Source organism: Cyprinodon tularosa, unplaced genomic scaffold (genome assembly GCF_016077235.1).
Source record: "Cyprinodon tularosa strain WSP-4 unplaced genomic scaffold, ASM1607723v1 ctg24, whole genome shotgun sequence".
Taxonomy (NCBI): Eukaryota; Metazoa; Chordata; class Actinopteri; order Cyprinodontiformes; family Cyprinodontidae; genus Cyprinodon; species Cyprinodon tularosa.
The window spans coordinates 987480-1006295 of NW_024038896.1; the positions used below are offsets into that span (position 1 = coordinate 987480).

At 37.5% G+C, this 18816-nt stretch overlaps 1 protein-coding gene across 1 annotated transcript; it reads right to left on the bottom strand.

Annotated features, from left to right (window-relative positions):
* Positions 1–1127: 1127 nt before the first annotated feature.
* Positions 1128–9408, bottom strand: gata4 (GATA binding protein 4). The gene is made up of 6 exons (XM_038287563.1): positions 8710–9408; positions 5183–5349; positions 4968–5093; positions 3096–3177; positions 1384–1547; positions 1128–1281 (listed from the first exon to the last, which is right to left on the bottom strand). Exons 1-6 carry the CDS (start codon positions 9230–9232, stop codon positions 1156–1158), a joined length of 1188 nt encoding a protein of 395 aa, XP_038143491.1. The 5' UTR covers positions 9233–9408; the 3' UTR covers positions 1128–1155.
* Between the last annotated feature and the right edge of the window lie 9408 nt (positions 9409–18816).

An 18816-nucleotide genomic window follows, 5' to 3' on the forward strand; every position in this document is an offset into this window, starting at 1 on the left:
TATCTGTCATCTGTCTGGTGTTTCTAATTTCAAATTATACTTACATGAAATATGACACCAAGAAAAAATACAAACGCACCAAAACTGAGAGTTAAAAATAGGGGCAGAAATTGTGATCAGCTAAGAAAATGGTTGTTTTAATTTGATCTAACTTGATCTGTAACTGATCATTAAACTGCTTATTCAGATAAACCATTTATTGCTACATATTGATTTTTTTTCTCGACTGCTTACATTTTAATGCAAGATTTTGCTAATGTAATGAAAGACGGATTTATTCTTAAATTCTACACATCAAAACACTAGCATATATCATCTTAAATGATCCGATCTTGGGTTACTTGGTGTTGCAGTTTATTGCATGGAGTTTGCATGATCTACTTGTGTATGTGTTGCTTCTATTTGGGAACTCTAGCTTCCTCCATCAGTCCAAAAACCTGAACATTATAGTTTTATTGGCAACTCTAAATTGCACTTAGGTGTTTTTCCCTGCGATGGACTGGTGACCTGTCCTGAGTGTACCCCGCCAGTGATCCCGATAGACAATTGGAACAGCATGGATTTCCTGTCTTCCCCTGCTCCTTAAAAAGACAATGCTCATTTCTATAGATTTATCATTCACACGTTTCCCAGAAGGGATCATTTTTAAATTGTCCAGGAATTAAAAACATTTATTGCTCTTTTTCCTTGTAAACTTACCTTGAAGACATACTTGTTCTAGCACCTTTCTGGTGGAACTTTTATTAGAAAATTGTGTGCTTATGGTTTTTATTGTAAATATATTCTTTGATATCCATCAAATCTGGGGGGAAATGTCCATAACTACCGTATGTTTTATATCACTGAAGGCAACGCTTACATCTTAGCCACTCATACTTCTCACATTTTGTTTGCACTGTTTCGGTATCTGTTAGGCAGCTGGGGCTTCCATACTGCTTTTGCATGAAAAGACATATTCCTTTTTAGTCAGTTTGACGGTAAGTTGTCCTTTTCTGTTCTTTTCTCATCTCATGGTGGTGGTGTGCAGTCATCACACTGATGCCACCAATTGCAGGAAACGGGGAAGCCATCTCCCACCAAAGCAGCAGTTTCTGGAGAGTTTCATTAGGATGTTGTGCATAGGTAGCTTTTTTTTTATGCAGAGCTGTAGCTCTCCTAAGCCATGATTAGGTTGTTCCAAGGCTCTGTTTTGGAGCTGGAGGAGCCACTGTGTCCACCAGGGGACATCTTCAGAGGAATGGAGCCTCCATGGGCTGTCATATACGATGGTAGAGCTGAAATCTGTAGAGAACCATAAAGAAGAGTTCATCATAAAGACTTGTTAGTAGATTTCTAATTATATCAGTCTCTGGTTGACAGGCTCATAGTCATGCAGTGGTCTACCTGTGTGTGTGAACCGTGATGTGTGTACAAGCTGTGATTTTCTGGCTCTGTCTTTATCTGACGAGACTCCACTGCTGCGGTGGTGGTGGAGGTTGTGGAGGAGGAGGAGGAGGAGCGGGGAGTGCTGCTTGGAGTAATCGGTGCCCCTTCGCTGCCTGGAAGTCCTGCAGGGTGCAGAAGAATGCTTATTATGAAGCTAAAACACACTCTTGTATCTAGAACTGCTGTGCAGTTCCTAACTTCACGAACTTCTTATTTGTGTTTGCTAACCGTAAGGAGAATTTTTAGAAAAATCATTATTTCTTTCTTTAAAATAAAATTTTTTTTTTTTTTTTTTATAACTATGCTTTTAAATAATTTTAAAAATCCTGTTCTATTCTATCTTTTGATAGAATAGATTACGGTAAGTAAGATTTGAGTTAAACAGAGGCTCGACTGTAGGACAAATTTAAAGGAAATATCTCAAACGCCTCATCCTTTTCTGACATTGGGAAAAAGTCAAAAGAAATCAATCAATATTTCATGGAGAGATTTCTGGATTTGTATAAATGTGAATCATCCAATCTCCCGAAGCTTTAAAGGTGTCACATTCATTTATCAAATAATTATCGTGTATAAATAGCATGGGAATGATCAGTGATTGTGTCATTCAGACAGGTTGAAATGTGTGTGTGTGGGGGGGGGGGGGGGGGGGGGGGGGGGGGGGAACTAAAGGGAAAGACACTGTGAAGGTGATAATTGAAGCTGATAAGAGATTAAAAAAAATAAAAATAAAACAGATTATATCTCCCAAACACTGTCAGGGACAATGATTAATTTTGTTGAGAGTTTTTCTGTTGTCTAGTGCAGTGTTTCCCAACCTTTTTTTGACTTTTTATCCCTTTGGGCATTTTGTCTCACCGTTAGTACCCTTCTCAGTCAAAATTATTGATTATTGTCCAAAAGTGGAACATACTGATTATAAAAATAATCTAATAATCTTTAATCTTTTAATTTGAAAATTTAATTATTAGTGTTTTTATGGTTTTCATCTCAAATAAAAAAACAACATAGATGTGTTGCCAAGAAATTAGTAAGGAATCCAAATTAATATACAAAATAAAATCATATTATAAACCTGTATTTATAAAACTGGAGCTCCTCTGAGTAACTCACCTTTAAATTTGAGGAATTGGGAGCAAAATACGGATCAAAAATTATAGTCAGACCAACTTATTTAGTTTTACTTTGTTTTCATCAAAACACCTGTGCTGCTTTGATGAGCTATGATAGCTCAGTGTGAAAAACAGCTGATACCAGGTTGTTCTCTACATCCAGTTGGTTGATAAAAGCTTGTTTAATTTTTCAATTGGGTCCTCAGGAAGCAAAAACAGATCACTAGGATCACTAGAGGGTAGGTGTAATAAAACTATGATAAATTGTTGTTTGTTACAATGATCATTGTTAAACCAGGAGGAAAAAGGAGAAGCTTGCGGACACAATCATTAAGGAGAACAGGGGTAGCAGCAACATTTTGTCTAAAATGAAGTGAAGTTGGCAAAATAAACTGTATCATGTGAAAAGATTATGATGTTCAGAATTTGAAACAATATCTGGTTTCAACTGTATTTATGATTAAAAACTGTAGTCTAAGATAGAATATAATAGCAGCTCATCAGTTGGTCTTTGTGGAGGTCCAGATATTACCAGTCTCTGTGTGTTTTTGGTCTAACCTGTTTGAGACTTGTTTAGGTTCTTTGGTTTACGTTTGCGTGTCTGGATTCCCTCTTTCTTCATAGCAAGAGGTCGGGGGACCTAAAATGACAAGAGGAGACAAACTTCAGACAAAAAATTACAGTGTCAAAAATAATTTTTAACATCCAGGCAGTTTTATGAGGCTCTGAGTGAGATTTTAAATTCAGTTTCTTTATTTTTTTTTTTTATCCATCAACTAAATTATTTTTAATGGTGTTTGCTTGCTTTCTTGTGCATTGTCATAGACGAGGTTTAATTCTGGGATGACAGCTATGCAGAGAAATGTTATGGTCTGTGACTTACAGTATACCCTGAACCCTGACAAGCTGAACCCCACCCTCACCTGAGCCCCTTTAAGAAGCGGTGCGAAAACAAAGCATGAACTAAAAGTTCAACAGAGCTGAGAAAACGGTGCAGAGTGAGAAACTTCAACTTAACAATATAGGGATTTATGTAACAATAGCAATGTTTAATCATTAAAATAGGGTGAGTTTAACAGTAGGATCGAAAATAAAACACAAAGTTTACATGTCTGAAGGCATAACATAATCCAGCAAACTAAAAAGGTATTTTGATGTTATCATTAATTATTGAAATTATTTTAAACAGCCTATAAATAAAAGATATTATATATATATATATATATATATATATATATATATATATATATATATATATATATATATATATATATATATATATATATGTATATATATATATATATATATATATATATATATATATATATATATATATATATATATATATATATATATATATATATATATATATATATATAAACATCTTATCTTAAACTTAGGATGATAGAGCCTTATACAGCATTTATAGAGCCTTGCGGTGGTATTCTTACCTACAAAAGTAGCACTTTTTCACATTACAAAACAAACCACTATTATCCTAATGGATTTTATTGAACTTGACTGACCAACACATACAGAGAAGTTTTTTTTGTTTTGTTTAATCTCTCTGAGCCATAGAACTATGTATTACTGCTGCTCCAACTTCAATGATTCGCTGCATTTGGTAACAAGTACTTAAATTGAGTTTGCCCAACTTGATTTAATACTAAATGAAGCAACTTGTTTATGTTGGAGCTGCATTCCCTTTTCAGAGAGTACAGCTCACCTTCTTTTTTTGCTATTTCTGTACCAGTTTTGCATATCTATAGATTTACATTTTTGGTCATTGTTTTTTTTTTTTTTTTTTTTTTTAAAGAACCTCAAGCTCAGCCAGTGTGGATAAAAGGAATCTGTTAACAAAAAATGTTCCAATTATTCAGATTCTGGATTTAACTAGAGCTCTGACTTGGCTCATTCAAACATATTAACATGCTTTGATTTAAACACTCCACTGAAGCTATGGTTGTTTGTTGACTTTTTTCTTGCAGGTAGATTCACTTTTTGTTGCCTTCAGCATGTTTTGCAATCAGGAAAGTCCTGATCCTGCTTTAGCCATCATTCTCTCAACTCTGATCAGGTTCCATATCCCCTCTGAAGAAAAGCATCCCTACAGCATGACACTGCCACCCCCATGTTTCACCAAAAGAACGGTTGTGCCCAGGATGATGGCTCATGTTATATTGCCATTGCTCACAAATCTGATAATCTGATTGCAGTTTTGCAACTACTTTAAAGTTTTATGTCTTAAACAATTTAAAAAGCATATATTATTTCTCTTCCACCTTAGAGTTATGTTCTAGTTTGCAGTTGTCTGATCTATAAAATCCAAATAAATAACTTTAAGATTTGTTTATAAATTGGCATGGTAAAGTGGTTCCAAATATTTTCATTTAAGGCATGTTTTCTTAATATATTTTATATTGCTCTTACCCCGTGGAGTTTCATGTAAAGTCCACAGGCATTGCACACGGGCTCTCCCTCTGCATTTCTTCTCCATAGGGTGGTGGTGGTGGTATGACAGTTTGTGCAGGACAAGCCCACCCTCCTTGAGGCAGACTGTAACACACAACACACATCACTCATCAAACAAAAGATAGAGAAGATAAACGTTAAACACATTTATGCTGTGATCTCCTAGCACCCACCAGCCGTCTTTGGGGTTTGATCAGAGGTCGGTTGATGCCATTCATTTTGTGGTACAGGCCGCACGCGTTGCACAGGTAGTGGCCTGTGCCATCACGCCGCCACAGGGGGGTTGACATAGCACCACAGTTCACACATTCTCGTCCCTCAGCAAAGTCATCAAACAGATCTGAGGGGATGGTAGAAAGGTAATGTGAGTTGGGAAGTTCATTATCTCGATGGTGGGTGGAAGAAATTGCAGTGGCATTCATAAACCAGCAGGAGACGCAGGAAGCTGCTTTAAGAGCCCCACACAGCAGCGACTGGAATGGAATCCCCCCCTTATCTCACAGCTCCCCTTAAGATAAAACCTGTCTGGAAATAGAGATGGTATATGGGGCTCCATCAAACTGAAATGTCCATCACATCTCCTTCTCCCTGGGCCTCTCAGATAGCTAAACATCTGATAATTGTAATCTCCAGCCTCTCATTGCCAAATAACAAAGTGTCTCCCAGGACCCACTTAGCCATTAGGAATAAGAGACATCAATCTGCAGATTAGAGCAACTTCGTCTCCTTAGATCACAACCAGTAAGAACACCTTGATGTGTTGCAGACATTAATACGGCAATGCATCTAAAACCACAATATAAATACTTTTAAACTAATCACTCTGCAGTGCTTAAATGCCCCTCTACAGATAGCAGAAATCTGGGCTGGATCTATCCCTCCCTCCTCTGGCTCTGCAGCAGTGCTTGTATGGGGGGGGCTCCTCAAGGCTGAGAGCCAAAGCAGAGCAAGTTAACCTTGAGCTATATGCTTCAAATGTAGCCAACACAACACAGAAAAACAAAAAAATGCAAAGCAGAAATCCACCATATCTGAATGGATTATCTTTTTAAGTTAAACAGTGTACGTGTCAGAGCGTCTTTATCGGGTCTCAGCCTTAAAAACATCCACACAAACACCTCAGGAGGCCAAAGGTTAGAGTGGAAATAAACAGCTACAGAGTGTTACAGAGGAGGAGGTAATGCCCAGAAAAATTAAACCAAGTTACAGGAATGTTTTGTTTTTCATGCTGTTTATGAGGAGCATGACTGTGGTAATAGTTTTGGTGCATATATGAATAGAATAGAAAATCCCTTTATTTTCCCACAATGGGGAAATTGTGGTGTTACAGCAGCAAAGGTTATGATAGAAGTGGTCACACAATGTAAACCTTGGAGAATTGTATAAAAATGACGGATAGAAATATGGATTATGTTAATAATACTTTCTTAAGTAAGCAGCTAACAACTTTTTATGGTAAGAAAATAGCAAAATGTGAAACTAATAGTTTATATTGAACGGGTAAAAGTTAGATTCCATATAGAAAGCTACTTTAAATTTTTAGATGTCTGTTTACAAGTGTTCATATACTGGAGAAGGTAATGATTGTGTTTGGCTATTAATTAAATATTTTCATAAATCATTTCATAAAAGAAAAGGTATGTCCCTCTTGCCTTTTTAAAATTGTTTTCATACTGGTTAAGTTTAATTATTTTCCTTCAAATTAGCCTTTTTGCTATGGTATTTTTTATTTATTTATTTTTTACTTGGATGCAGTGAAACAAGGAATAATAAAACCAAATGTTCTTTTTGCTTGTACTTGTTATTTTAAATACACATTTTAGCTTTGCAAATTAGCATTCATTAGTATTATATTGAAGATAATGGCTTTTTTTTTTCTTCAAAAAAGGCCCATCACAATATTTTCCTGTTTGAATTTTGTTTTGATTTTTTTCCACATGAGAATGGCAAAATTTAGATATAAATACTGATAGTTGTTAAAACAGAGGCATTAAAAAAAGACTTTGTTTAAAGCCTGTTTCTGTTGAAAATTGAATTTCTGTAAATTTCTGTAGGCCTATTTTAACATACATGAGTGCTAACAGTAAATTAAAAACTACTAAAAACTGTCAAAAAAAAAAAAAACTGATTCCATGTACTTCCATGTAAAGATCCCTGAATGAAATAATTTCCATGTTTAACCAATAGATTTGTTTTCCTTCTCTTCCATAGCTAAACATTAATCTTCCACTGAATGCTTCTAATCAGACTGAGATTTGATGTAATTTGTTGGGATTGAACCCATCAACGTGTGACTGGGAAACAAAAGCTGTGAGAGGAATAAAGAAAGCTTTTCCTGGACGAGTGTGAGTGTAATAAGATGAACAGGTCAGAGTAGATCAATGCATTTATCTCCAACTCTGTTACACAGCTGATCTTTTTCCCTTTCAATGGAGGGGGTGGAACCTTAAATAATCCCAGGTCACTTTAATCACTAACAGACAGTAAAGTAAATACAATACAGAAAGCAATGATGTGATCAGCAGCTACAATGGATTTAATAATAAGGATGACAGAGGATTTTGTTATCCAACACTGAACTGGAACTTAAGCTTAACAGATGCATGAGAATAATTAGCCCGTTATTATAATGCAAAAGTGAAAAATAGACATGTGAGCTGCAATGACTGTATTATAAGCTATTGAAATGGGCCTATTGAATAAAAAGGCCTAAACTATTAGACAAGTTGGCTGATGTGAAATAAAAGGTTTGTAGTAAATAAAATAATTATTTTTATTTTCCATACATTTTAAATCTATTCACATCCTAAATGACCTCGATGTGATTCCGAAACGCCTCATTAAACTAAATGAATAAACCATAACCCGCAATGAAGGCGATGCTGAGTCAATTTTCATTTTTCTTCAAACAAATAATGTCCCCAATAATAATATTCTAATGTATTCATTCAGTTTTATATAGGCCTATGTTAATTTTTGAATAAAAAGTTTGGATGCATTTCCTTTGTCTACTCTGGACATAAAAGTAGAAAAAAAAATGTTTCCATAACTTACAAATTCGCTCTAATATTTTTATGCGTGGATTTATGCCTCAAAATGTTCAATTGTATAGCATGAAATTAAGCTGCATTATTTTGTGTTGTCATTGTGTTAATATCTTCATCAGCTCTATCATTCTTTTTTTTTTTAGTATTTAATTAGCTTTTTCATGGTTTTATTTTTCCTCCCACACCTCCGCATTTTCAGATATAATAGTGGCTATTTTTGAATTATATCCTTCTGCCAGCCGGGTTAAACTCTTTACTACAAAATCGTAACATCTGTGATTAGTTTTCCTTAAAATAAAATTAAAAAAAGCCTATATGTTGAATAAAATGAAAATACGCAGTCAACGATGACAAAGGGCAACATTTATGAATCAAATTTTTTTTATTTTTAGCTGATTTAAAAGGTTTATATTGTATGGTGTATTTTTTTCTCAAATTTTTAACGTGATTTTTTAAATAATAATTATTATTAATATTGTGTTTGTGAAAACATTTAAGTCTTGACTGCCTATACATATTTCACGTTCCAACAACGCTAAGAAAAACAATCTTCCTTATTTTATTATTATTTATTATATCAATGTGTCTAAACTGTATTTTTTGGTTAAATGCATTTAAATATAGACCTACTGTGTGGTGTTTCCTGCTCTCACCTATGTTTGGGTGCCGTGCAGTGCCAGCGGAAGGGCCGGTCTGCAGACCGTGCAGCACCGGGCTGTCGAAGGGAGAGGTCGGCCAGCTTCCCCCTACGTTGGGGCTCATATAGGCCGAATAGGGGCTGGGGTATGAGCCGCCGAGGCTCCGCGGACCGTAGTGCTCCCTTCCGTTGGCAGAGATGTTCAGCGGGCTGGTGTAAGAGACCGCCGCCTCGCGGGCCGTTGCCACCCCGGATGACAGCGGCGGGCTGGTGGAGAAGGAGAAGCGCGGAGACACCGGGGAGTGGTTGTAGGAGGGCACCGAGTCTGCGCCCGGTTGCGTCCAGGCAGAGTGGCTCGACACGGGGTTGCCCTGCTGGGAGGCACCGGGCGTCTGGAGGTACTGCAGCGCAGGGATCATCGGGGTGACCACCCGGGTAGTGGGCACGTAGACCGGAGAGGTGGCTGCCGAGGCGTTGTGGAGAAAGCCGGCCTCATAGGAAGAGGGTCCGTGGTTAGTAGTCATTATGCCCTGGTACATATCCTGACCTTGGAGATGGTCATCCGTGGAGTGAAACGTGGAGGATGGACGCTATCTGGCGTATTAAAGGCCCGGTTCTGGTCCAGATCTGATCTGCAGTGAAGTTAAGAGAAGCGAGCGAATTATGGAGTAAATTAAAAACGGTCTGAAGGCTGAGAGACGATAGGCTGAATGAGAGAGGAGGAGGAGGGGAGAGAGACCATCAGTCCCATTTCTCTCCCTCCCTCTCTCTCTAAGTCGATCACACACTTTAATTCAAATCCTGCTAACTTATCAAAGTTACTAATCATTTTTATGTAAAAAGATTGGCCTCGTTTGTTTATTTTTGGATTGTTCATATTCAAAGTTTTATTCAGACACTCTGAGTCTTATTAAACTAAAATCTATTTTCTTCCCTTACCCATGATTTACTTTTTTTTTTTCTCGAAGTTACAACAAGGAGAGGAGGAAATATTGAAAATTAATTAAAGTTTTTATTTTTATAATTTTTTTTACAGTTTATATAAATTCGTTAACTGCTTCTCATTTGCTTTTCTCTCGCCTTTAATGCAAAAACATGTAAAAGAAATAAATAAAAACATCATAAATATTATAGGCCTATTTATAAATCAAAGCCATGAGTTGCTGACATTTTTTTTTATCAATTTCTCGTCGGTAAAATTTTGCTGTGATTTGATTTTTTTTTTTTTATATATTTTCGTGCGGCCTTATCTTTCTTACATCTCCGTGCGCCTATATTTGTTGTATAAAATAAAAATGAAGCAGGATATAATATCAACATTTCATTTTTGTTTCTTGATCCCAAAATTAATCCAAATTAGTTCCCTAAAAAAAAAAAAAATAAGGTGGTAATTCTGTGCATTGAAATATAGGCTATTTTTTATTTTAGGTCAATTTTGTCCTTGGTATCGTTTGCTCAGAGATTAAAGGGACTTGCTATATGATTATTAGCCTATAATCTGTTCCCATGAATATTCTAAATTTATTTAAGCATTTATGCAGATGAATTACTTTGCTTGTAAACTGTAAGCGAGAGGGCCAAACATGATTCATTTCCCCCTCTTGTCAGTGAGGAATGGCGCTGCTGTAGTCGGAAGTGGCCGGCGGCGGCTGCCGTCCTCATCAGGACAGATTTATACCTGTCATCGACACCAGTGAACTTAAACACACTGGACCATTTCATTGTGCGTCCACTTCCCACTGACAACCGCACTCTGAGTTATGGAGCCGCTACGGAGGCCTATAAAGCCCCGCGGAGTGTTTTCCTTCAGTGTTTAAAAGAAATAATGTCAGAAATCAGGATAAAGGACATTAATTAATACTCAGCAGCTTTGAAAACACTCCAGGTTGTTTACAATCATGGTGAGAACACTAGACTAGAAGTAATAATCATAATTTTATCAAAAAATTTGATAGGAAAAAAAATATTAAAGAGAAATTAGAAAAAAACCCTATCATCTATCTATCTATCTATCTATCTATCTATCTATCTATCTATCTATCTATCTATCTATCTATCTATCTATCTATCTATCTATCTATCTATCTATCTATCTATCTATCTATCTATCTATCTATCTATCCCATGAATAACAGTATTACCTATAACAATATTTATTAGCATCGATTAATTTCCTCCACCCTTGGCTGTAAGAGCAAAAGGCAAACAGGGCGATATTGCCTCACTGGAAATGGGGAACTGCCATCAATGTGTAACTGCAGGCTGATAACAGCAGCACCAATTGCTGACTAATAATTTCAAGGTGTGGCTCTTTGTGGCCTTAGATGGCACAAAGTGGCATCAAAGTCACTGGGTTTTATTGCCCCAATCCAGTTAATGTACAGAGATTCTCCAATGCTTCCAGGGTAGACTAATACAGAGCTGCAGGTTTCTGGCTGGGTGTTATTGGCCAATCTGTTGCAGTGCGGGGTGAAAGGTTCATTAACAGTCTGAAATCAAGCATCCTTTTCCTTGTTATACTGTAAAAAGTGGAAAATGCTTTGCTTTGTGTGCTTTTGCACATGCTCTGCTAGAGCGCTGACAGTGACAGAGGCCAGAGCTTATTTGGTGTGTGTGTCCGTATGTGTGTGGGGTTATAACAATGATTCAGTGCTCGGTGTGTGTTTGCTGTCAGTGTGTATGAATGAGGAGGTGTCGGTTGAGGGACTAGATAGAGATGCTGGTATGTGCAGCAGACTGTTGTTGTGAGGAAGGTGTATGTGTGTGAGCGTGAGCCAGGCACCAGGAAAACTGTCCCCGTCCTGGCTGGGGCAGAGACTCAATCATTCGGGGTCGGAGACTTACTTTGGCCCTTCTTCCTTACACACAGGCGCTCACAAACACACACACTCAAGCAGAGGGAGGCCTGTAGACTCCTGGCTCCAGGAAGAACACTTCAAATGGAGAAGCAGGAAAACCCAGGAGGGGGAATGATACCAGGCCAGTGAGACACACACATTCACACACGTCCCTGAGTTGTACTCTAGGTGTTGCTCACTGACGTTTTCCTTTGCAACCTAAGCAGAAAATCAGTGTTTTTTTTTTTTCAGCTAAAGTCCTTTCATCTCCCCCACACTTGTTCCCACTTATGTCACCTGTTTGTCCTGTTTTATCTGATCAGGCCGATGTTCCCTCATGTGACAAAAGACTGAGAATCAATTCAAATGCAGCTCAGACGTCTGCAAACACCTGACCAGATGAGTTCAGTTTTAGTTTTGTAGTTGCTAGGAAGAAACTCTAAGGTGCAGAAAAGCAATCTGCAAGTCATAGCCACACACTTGAATGTATTTAATCAAGGTTTTTAAGATAAAAAAAATTATTCATATTATGAATGAAAAAGTTTGTGTCATACTCTGATTCATTCAAATTTTATTCTGGCGCTACCAATTACTGAGAAAGTCAATATAATCCGCCTGTGAGGACTTTCTTCTGTTTCCAGCTGTTATATTATATAAAAGTCTCAGATGTTTCTAGGAGGACATTAGAGAAAAAAACAGCACATAGACTCAGGTACCCACCTCAGGTAGAACTCACTCAGGATAAGGTGAAGCTAAGTGCAGAAATAGATAATCAGAATAATATCTTAGACCTTAAACCTCTAACCTAGCACTGTTAAAAGATTCAAACAAAAATTATTGAAATAATATTCAGTAACAAACCTATACTGAACTGGCTGTCCACGTGATTAATCGCAGATGCCTTTAAGAGGCCTATTTTAACTCTGCAGAAGCTGCATAAATCTGATCTTCATTTGAGAGCAGCAACAAGTACGCTTTTGTTGAGATAAAATCCAAAGTCCAAAATGAAAATTGCTACTTAGAGTTTTATGTTTGGCTTATATGCAAAATGTTATTTTTAAAAAACATGTTGCATCTCCACCTCACTATCCCAACACAGTAGAACTTGGTGGTGGCAGCATCATGCTGTGGGGATTTTGACAATCAGTAAGGATGGGGAAACTGATCAAAGCCTGACTTGAATTGACCGAACAATATGCAGCAACACATTTGATATTTGTTCTTCATAAATGCCTTACTCAGTCTGATGGAAATTAGAAGTTGGGGTTTTTGCTTGTCAGGGAACTCTAAAACATTCCATGATTTTCCTTCTGCTTTGCAAAAATGTGCTTAGTTTTCTTAACAATTAAGATACAGTCTTACGGTAATTAAATACTTAAAGTTTGAAAAACATGGTAGTTGTCTTTTACTTTTCAAGTGTGAAAACAAATATTTTGCATTACCAGACAGTCCCATTTATGTCTTTCCCCCATCGTATTCAAAAATACCAATTCTATTTTATGTGTTTTGCAGTCATACAAAATCAAGTTGTTGTTTTTTTTTATTTCATATTATTATATGATGCATTCCCTTTACACTTTTTTGGTTTTGGATATGATGGTTGTATTTGTGTTTAGATTTGTGTGTTATTTTAAAGTATCTTGTGGATTAGGTTGTGTTTGTGCTGGTAAGGTCACACAGAGAGTCACTCAGACAGTGGTTTTCTCAGAGAGAGAGACACCTGGGAATCAACAAGGTAATCATCTCTTTTTTTCAAAAACACACACACACATTATTAACCAGGAGTGTGTTTTTGAACAAATGATTAACTTCTCAGGTGCTGGATCTCTCATGTGAGATGCTCAAGCACTGATTTGGACTCTTTATTCAAACAGTTTAAAGAACAAGGCAAACACATCACACAGTATTCAATTATAGATGATAAAATTCAAATTATTACCTCCCTATTCTCTTTGCTGATGTGATCTCCACCGACCTACTTGTGCAAATGAAAGCTAGTATTTTCTCTAAAGTGTGTTTTCTGATATTTTATATATAGTAATTTCTGTTCTGTATAAAATGTGTTCACGTTATGGTGTAACCTTAGTTTCATTAATTTGTAAAGAGAAAATGAAATAATAATAATAACAAACTTCTTATACCAAAAACAAGAGACAGAAAAGTACAATTACTTTGTTGTGAAAGAAAAAAAAAGTAGAACACCCTTCCGCCTGGTAACTTCACATGTCTCAATTCTCAGCCAGTTTTGTGTGGTTCTTTTATTCGAATTCAACTTTGGCTTTAATTCAAACATGTCTCCCATCCTCTTGTCCAACAATTTTTTTGTGGGATTCTGTTTGGGAAATGCTTCTTTCTTGCACAGATATCGCTCAAATGAAGCTTGTTGGATCTCATCTTGATGGTTCAGGAACCCACTTTCATATCAACATGCAAACAAAAACTAAAAAAACTGCTGTAGATCCCAGGGTGGATTTTTGGAGTATTTTTTTGAGCCTGCTTTCAGAATGAACTTGCCTGACTCAGGGATGTTGGGGTTAGCTTTGAATGCCCCCCTTTTAGAGACTTATGTTAATTCAACGTCACAGCGAATTGAAAGATCTAGTTATCCTTACCAGACTAGATAACTAAAATGTCTATCTAAAGACCTAAGACAGGTTTTTTGATCTTACTACCATATACATTCTAACTTCTACATTGTGGAGCACAGCAAATTAAAAGTCTAACCAGGGCAAAAACTCCTTTAAAATAAATCACTCATCAAATCCTTTGAATCCGATCGGAAACCCCTGTGTGCGGTTTTAGCCATTCTAACCAAGAACCAATATAGGGGTTTCCTTATTTATTCCTCATTACAAATTGACCACTAATTATATTATGGGAAAATATGATTTTCTGTTAGTTTTAAAGTTGATTTAAGATATTAGAAGTTTTCTGTGCTGTTATGGTGCATTAAATTTCTCAAACCTCATTTATAACTTTTTCCCCGAAAGGTTTTGGAATGATTCCCTCTAATTGATGGTTTGACATTCAACATTTATTGGTGCCATAAACGCCAGTTTTGAACCTCATGCCTCGTGACTCTAAGAGCATGAGCCCAAGCAATAGCAGGAGTATTTTTAGCTTTGCGGACCAAGGGATCCCTGGACCTCTCCCTGTGATAAGCTGCGGCCAAAGTCCGCAGGCTAGCGAAGGCCGAAAGAGCAAATAGGCAATGCGCACACACATACGGGGTGTTTAATAAAGGCATACACGTAGCTTAGCTGCAGTGTGATGTGGCAGGCAAAGGTAAGGCTGCTGTTTGTACACAAGGGGCAAATTAGGGGCAAGATCCAGGTTAGGTAAAGGTGAAGTGATGTCATCAAAACAATGGGCTCTGGAGGTGATGGAGGGTTCAGGCAGAGTTCAAGCTACGATTCAGGGTGATTTGAAAAAGATGCTCTAAAATGAGGAGATGGTCAAAATCGGTCTCCTTTTGTCAGCCAAAATGAAAGAGAAAACAAAAACACAATGAGGAAACAGGAGGAGAAGAGTTGCCTCGACTGCACCCAAGCCTGATAACAACAGTAATCTTTCTGTTTGGATAGAGAGAGAGAGAGGAGTGATGTTGTGGGAGAGAAGTTTCATAAAATGAGCTGAGAAAAAAAAAAGAAGAAGTTGAAAGTAGACCAAAAATCAGAGCAGCGCCTGGAAGAAAGATGCCACCAGACAGGAGGAACAGTGGAAAACAAAAGAGGCTCCACACTCTCCTCTGTCTTATCTGTCTGAGGGTCTTATCCACTGCTGGCTCTGTTAGTGTAACCCCTCTACCTCCCTCCCAGCACGGCCGCTCTCCTTCCACCTCATCCCTCCATCTCCACCCCCCCCTTCGTCCATCCAGCCCTCGGCTGCTTGCTGTAGACCCCCGTTATCAGACCAGGGCTGACGTCAGGGGGGGCCGGAGACAGAGGTTGATAGCGCGGCAGAGGCAGCCTCCGCAAAGGCTGTGGGAACCAGGGGTCCAGCCCAACTCGACCCAATGGCCTTGCACGTCCACCACCAGAACAGAGGGAGACAAGCAGTTTTAGTTAATCCATGACAGCACACACTTCATGTGAATTTATGGTTTTGTTGTTGTTTTTTTACATACTGTAGCCCCTGTAGAAAACCTAAATATATCGATAGTTTGTCTCTAAAAGCTCAGGTCATTATGTTCATCTCAGCAAAGCCTGTAAAATGATACAACACAGTAACACTTGTCAAAAGTCCGAGCTTAATATTAGATAGAAGAAAGGTAAAATATCAGACATTTTCCTTTTGCTTGCCATATAACAGAATTTGTTATATTCTACAATATTTGTCCAAAAATTCACCAAGAAATAGAGATTGCAAGTTCAAAGATGTATTGATATACTATTTTAATGTCAAAAAAGTAATTGTGAAACACTTATGTTGATAAAACTATAGATTTAGGTTCTCCAAGCATTTACATTTAAACTGAAGAGCTTTTTCTTTTAACCAACATGGCTTTATTTATTGACACAATCTATGAATGTTTAAAATCTCCTCGGAATATTTGTGTTTCCTCCAACATTTCACAATAACCCATTTTTATCTTTCTGACAAAGACCACAAGATTTTCAAATCAAGACTTTTACTCTAACAAAGTACTTGTGGCCTTTAGAAAAGAACTAAATAAGAAATCATCCACTGTATTCAACAAAGGCAGAAAATGCTGTTTCAGATGCTTACAGATTTTTCGGCCCAAACCCAACTTGGCCTTAGTGTTATCCAGCAAAACAAAACATTTTGAGTTAAGTGTCATTTAAGAACAAATAATGAGATATATGCCTTGTATAACGTACACAAAAAAATCTACTAAAGTGAGTATAACTAGTTTGATTTTTGCTGTGTTCTGCATTTATCATTACCAACCAGATGTGAGATATGGGCTGTAAGTGATGCTCTGCCAAACACTGATCAGCATTTCCTACTGTCTGTGAGCTGTAATATCACCAAAGGCAAGTGGGCCAATATTTTATGCTATAAGTTTTGGTAGACAGTCAACTACACAACACCCCCAGACAGTCTTTTTTTTTTTTTTACCAGACTATTTTTATTTTAAAGGTATAGAGGAGGATTTTTCACGAAGTTTTGTGCGAGAGCATGCACGACCCCATTACTTCTCCTGTACACTGTGTAAATGCTGCTGTTTGTATCACTCATACAAACTTACTTTCTAAAAGAAGATTTTCAATTTTTCCACTATGTCAGACTCATGAAAGTAAAGCCCCTTTCACACCTTGACGATTTATCCAGCGTATTTGTCTTATGTCCAAGAATCTTCTAAAACGCTGGCATACGCTGAACTTTTTATGTATTTTTTCAATTATGGGCGCATACATAGAGTATTCAAAACAAGTCCAGAACTTATCTCCAATGACAGCCTAACTTATGCATAATGGACGGCAACTTAATGCCCATGAAACGTCACAACCCAGTGTCCTGAGGGGGTCAGCACTGCGCCCAGAGGTGCACAGCCTAAAAAGATTTATTTGATTGCATCAACCTTGCTGCTGTTTACCGCCTGCCGACAAAAAAATAAAAAGAAAGAAGGAAGGAAGGTTTGCTGTCGCAGCAGATTCACGTCATGTCTACTAGGAAGTTTGTTAGTCGTGGGCGTGAACTCAGGGAGGATCCATCACACTAACCTTCTCGCTCACCCTATGATGGGGATGCAGTCTGGAGGAGTTCTGACGGTTTCCTCCTGTGATCCCCTTTTTAGACCAAAACGTTGCCAATATGCCATTAAACATTAGCTGTAAGTTAGAAACACGTTCAGCAGTCGTCTGAAACACATCAAATAGGTTGATATGCGTTGGAGCTAAGTCCTTGATATGTTATGCATAAGTAATGCACAAGTTACTCATAGGTTTTGGATAAGCTTGTCACCATGACTTATGAGTGACTTAAACTTAACTTATGTCAACGATAAGATAACTTACCTGTAACTTATGGCCCATATATCAGCATATACTGGCTTATGTCGACATACTTGCCATATGTTGACGTGTGCAAGCGTGTTTTAGCGTGCTCATAACTTATACAAAACTGACCCATAACTTATCCAACTTAAGCCAGGATTTTTGCCAGATTTTTAGTAAATCATGTATAAGCTGGCTAAAGGTGTGACAGTGGCTTAAGTAAAAATGGGGACGGCTTTACGTAAACATATCACCAGAATGATTGACAATTAGTAGACACCACTTATTTTGATGGTCCACCCGGAAAAAGAACATCCTCCACTATACCTTTAAGGTAGATGGAGAGGAGGACATCAGTTAAGAGACAGAGATCAAGAAATATAGGTATCCAAGTCATACAGGTATCCAGGAAGATGTATTGAATAAGAGTAAGAGGAGCTGGACGGTTTATAAAGTTAAATATATTATACAGTCACCATTCAGACACTGGGGGTGTGGTCTTGTAACTTATGACAGCCATTGCACTGAAGTTAGTTTTAGGTTGAACATTAGAACATTAGTTATTGTCTTGTTTTACCCTAATAAAAGCATTGTGGCTATGCGTATTTGGTCTCTGCCTGCTCCCACACATGGTGGCTTATCGAATAAGAAGACAACACCTTTTTATCTCTGAAGGGGGATTTTTCAAATTCAAACCTGCTTTACCATAGTATGAAGGTCCTCACCATTAGATTCTGATGCTGGTTAAGAGGATGTCGGTTTGGGTTCATATGAGTATGTTTAAATATGGCTTACTCCCAAAAACATCTGCTGGCATTCTTCTTCCTTATGCCCTAATAGAGAATTAGAAAATATTGCAATTTTTGTTTTAACCATGTTTTGGAGCTGACTATGATGCAATAGAGGTCAGGTATTCCACCCTGCCACATCACTCAACGTAGAAGTTTTTGATAAAAATGCTATATAAGTTAATTAAGTTTCAGAACAGAGAAATGGATCCCTGGTATGTTTCATCCAAATGTTTCACTAAATCATATTCCTACTACATTATTAGTAGCAGATTTGACTTAAATCACTGTTTAAAGTTAAGTTTAACAAACTCCACACGTTAACATTTGCAGTGGTAGGATAACAAAAGCTTTGCTCAGCTATCAAAAGGTTGGCATGTACATGGCATCTAATGGGTGGTTAGGGGGCCTTGGTAAACCAAAACTTTTACTCTCTACAGCAATTTACCAATATGACCTTCACATTCAGCTGCAAACCGCCCCAGTGCATGCTGTAGGTCTTGACAGGAGAGAGCCATCAAAACCATATCATCCAAAA

What these genes read in the sequence shown, in the direction of transcription:
- gata4 (XM_038287563.1), bottom strand. Translation starts at nt 9,232, where the DNA reads ATGTACCAGGGCATAATGACTACTAACCACGGACCCTCTTCCTATGAG. An exon ending in TCAAACCCCAAAGACGGCTG is followed by an intron (nt 5,094 to 5,182) that starts GTGGGTGCTAGG and finishes TGTGTGTTACAG; the next exon opens with TCTGCCTCAAGGAGGGTGGG. An exon ending in CCTAAACAAGTCTCAAACAG is followed by an intron (nt 1,548 to 3,095) that starts GTTAGACCAAAA and finishes TGCACCCTGCAG; the next exon opens with GACTTCCAGGCAGCGAAGGG.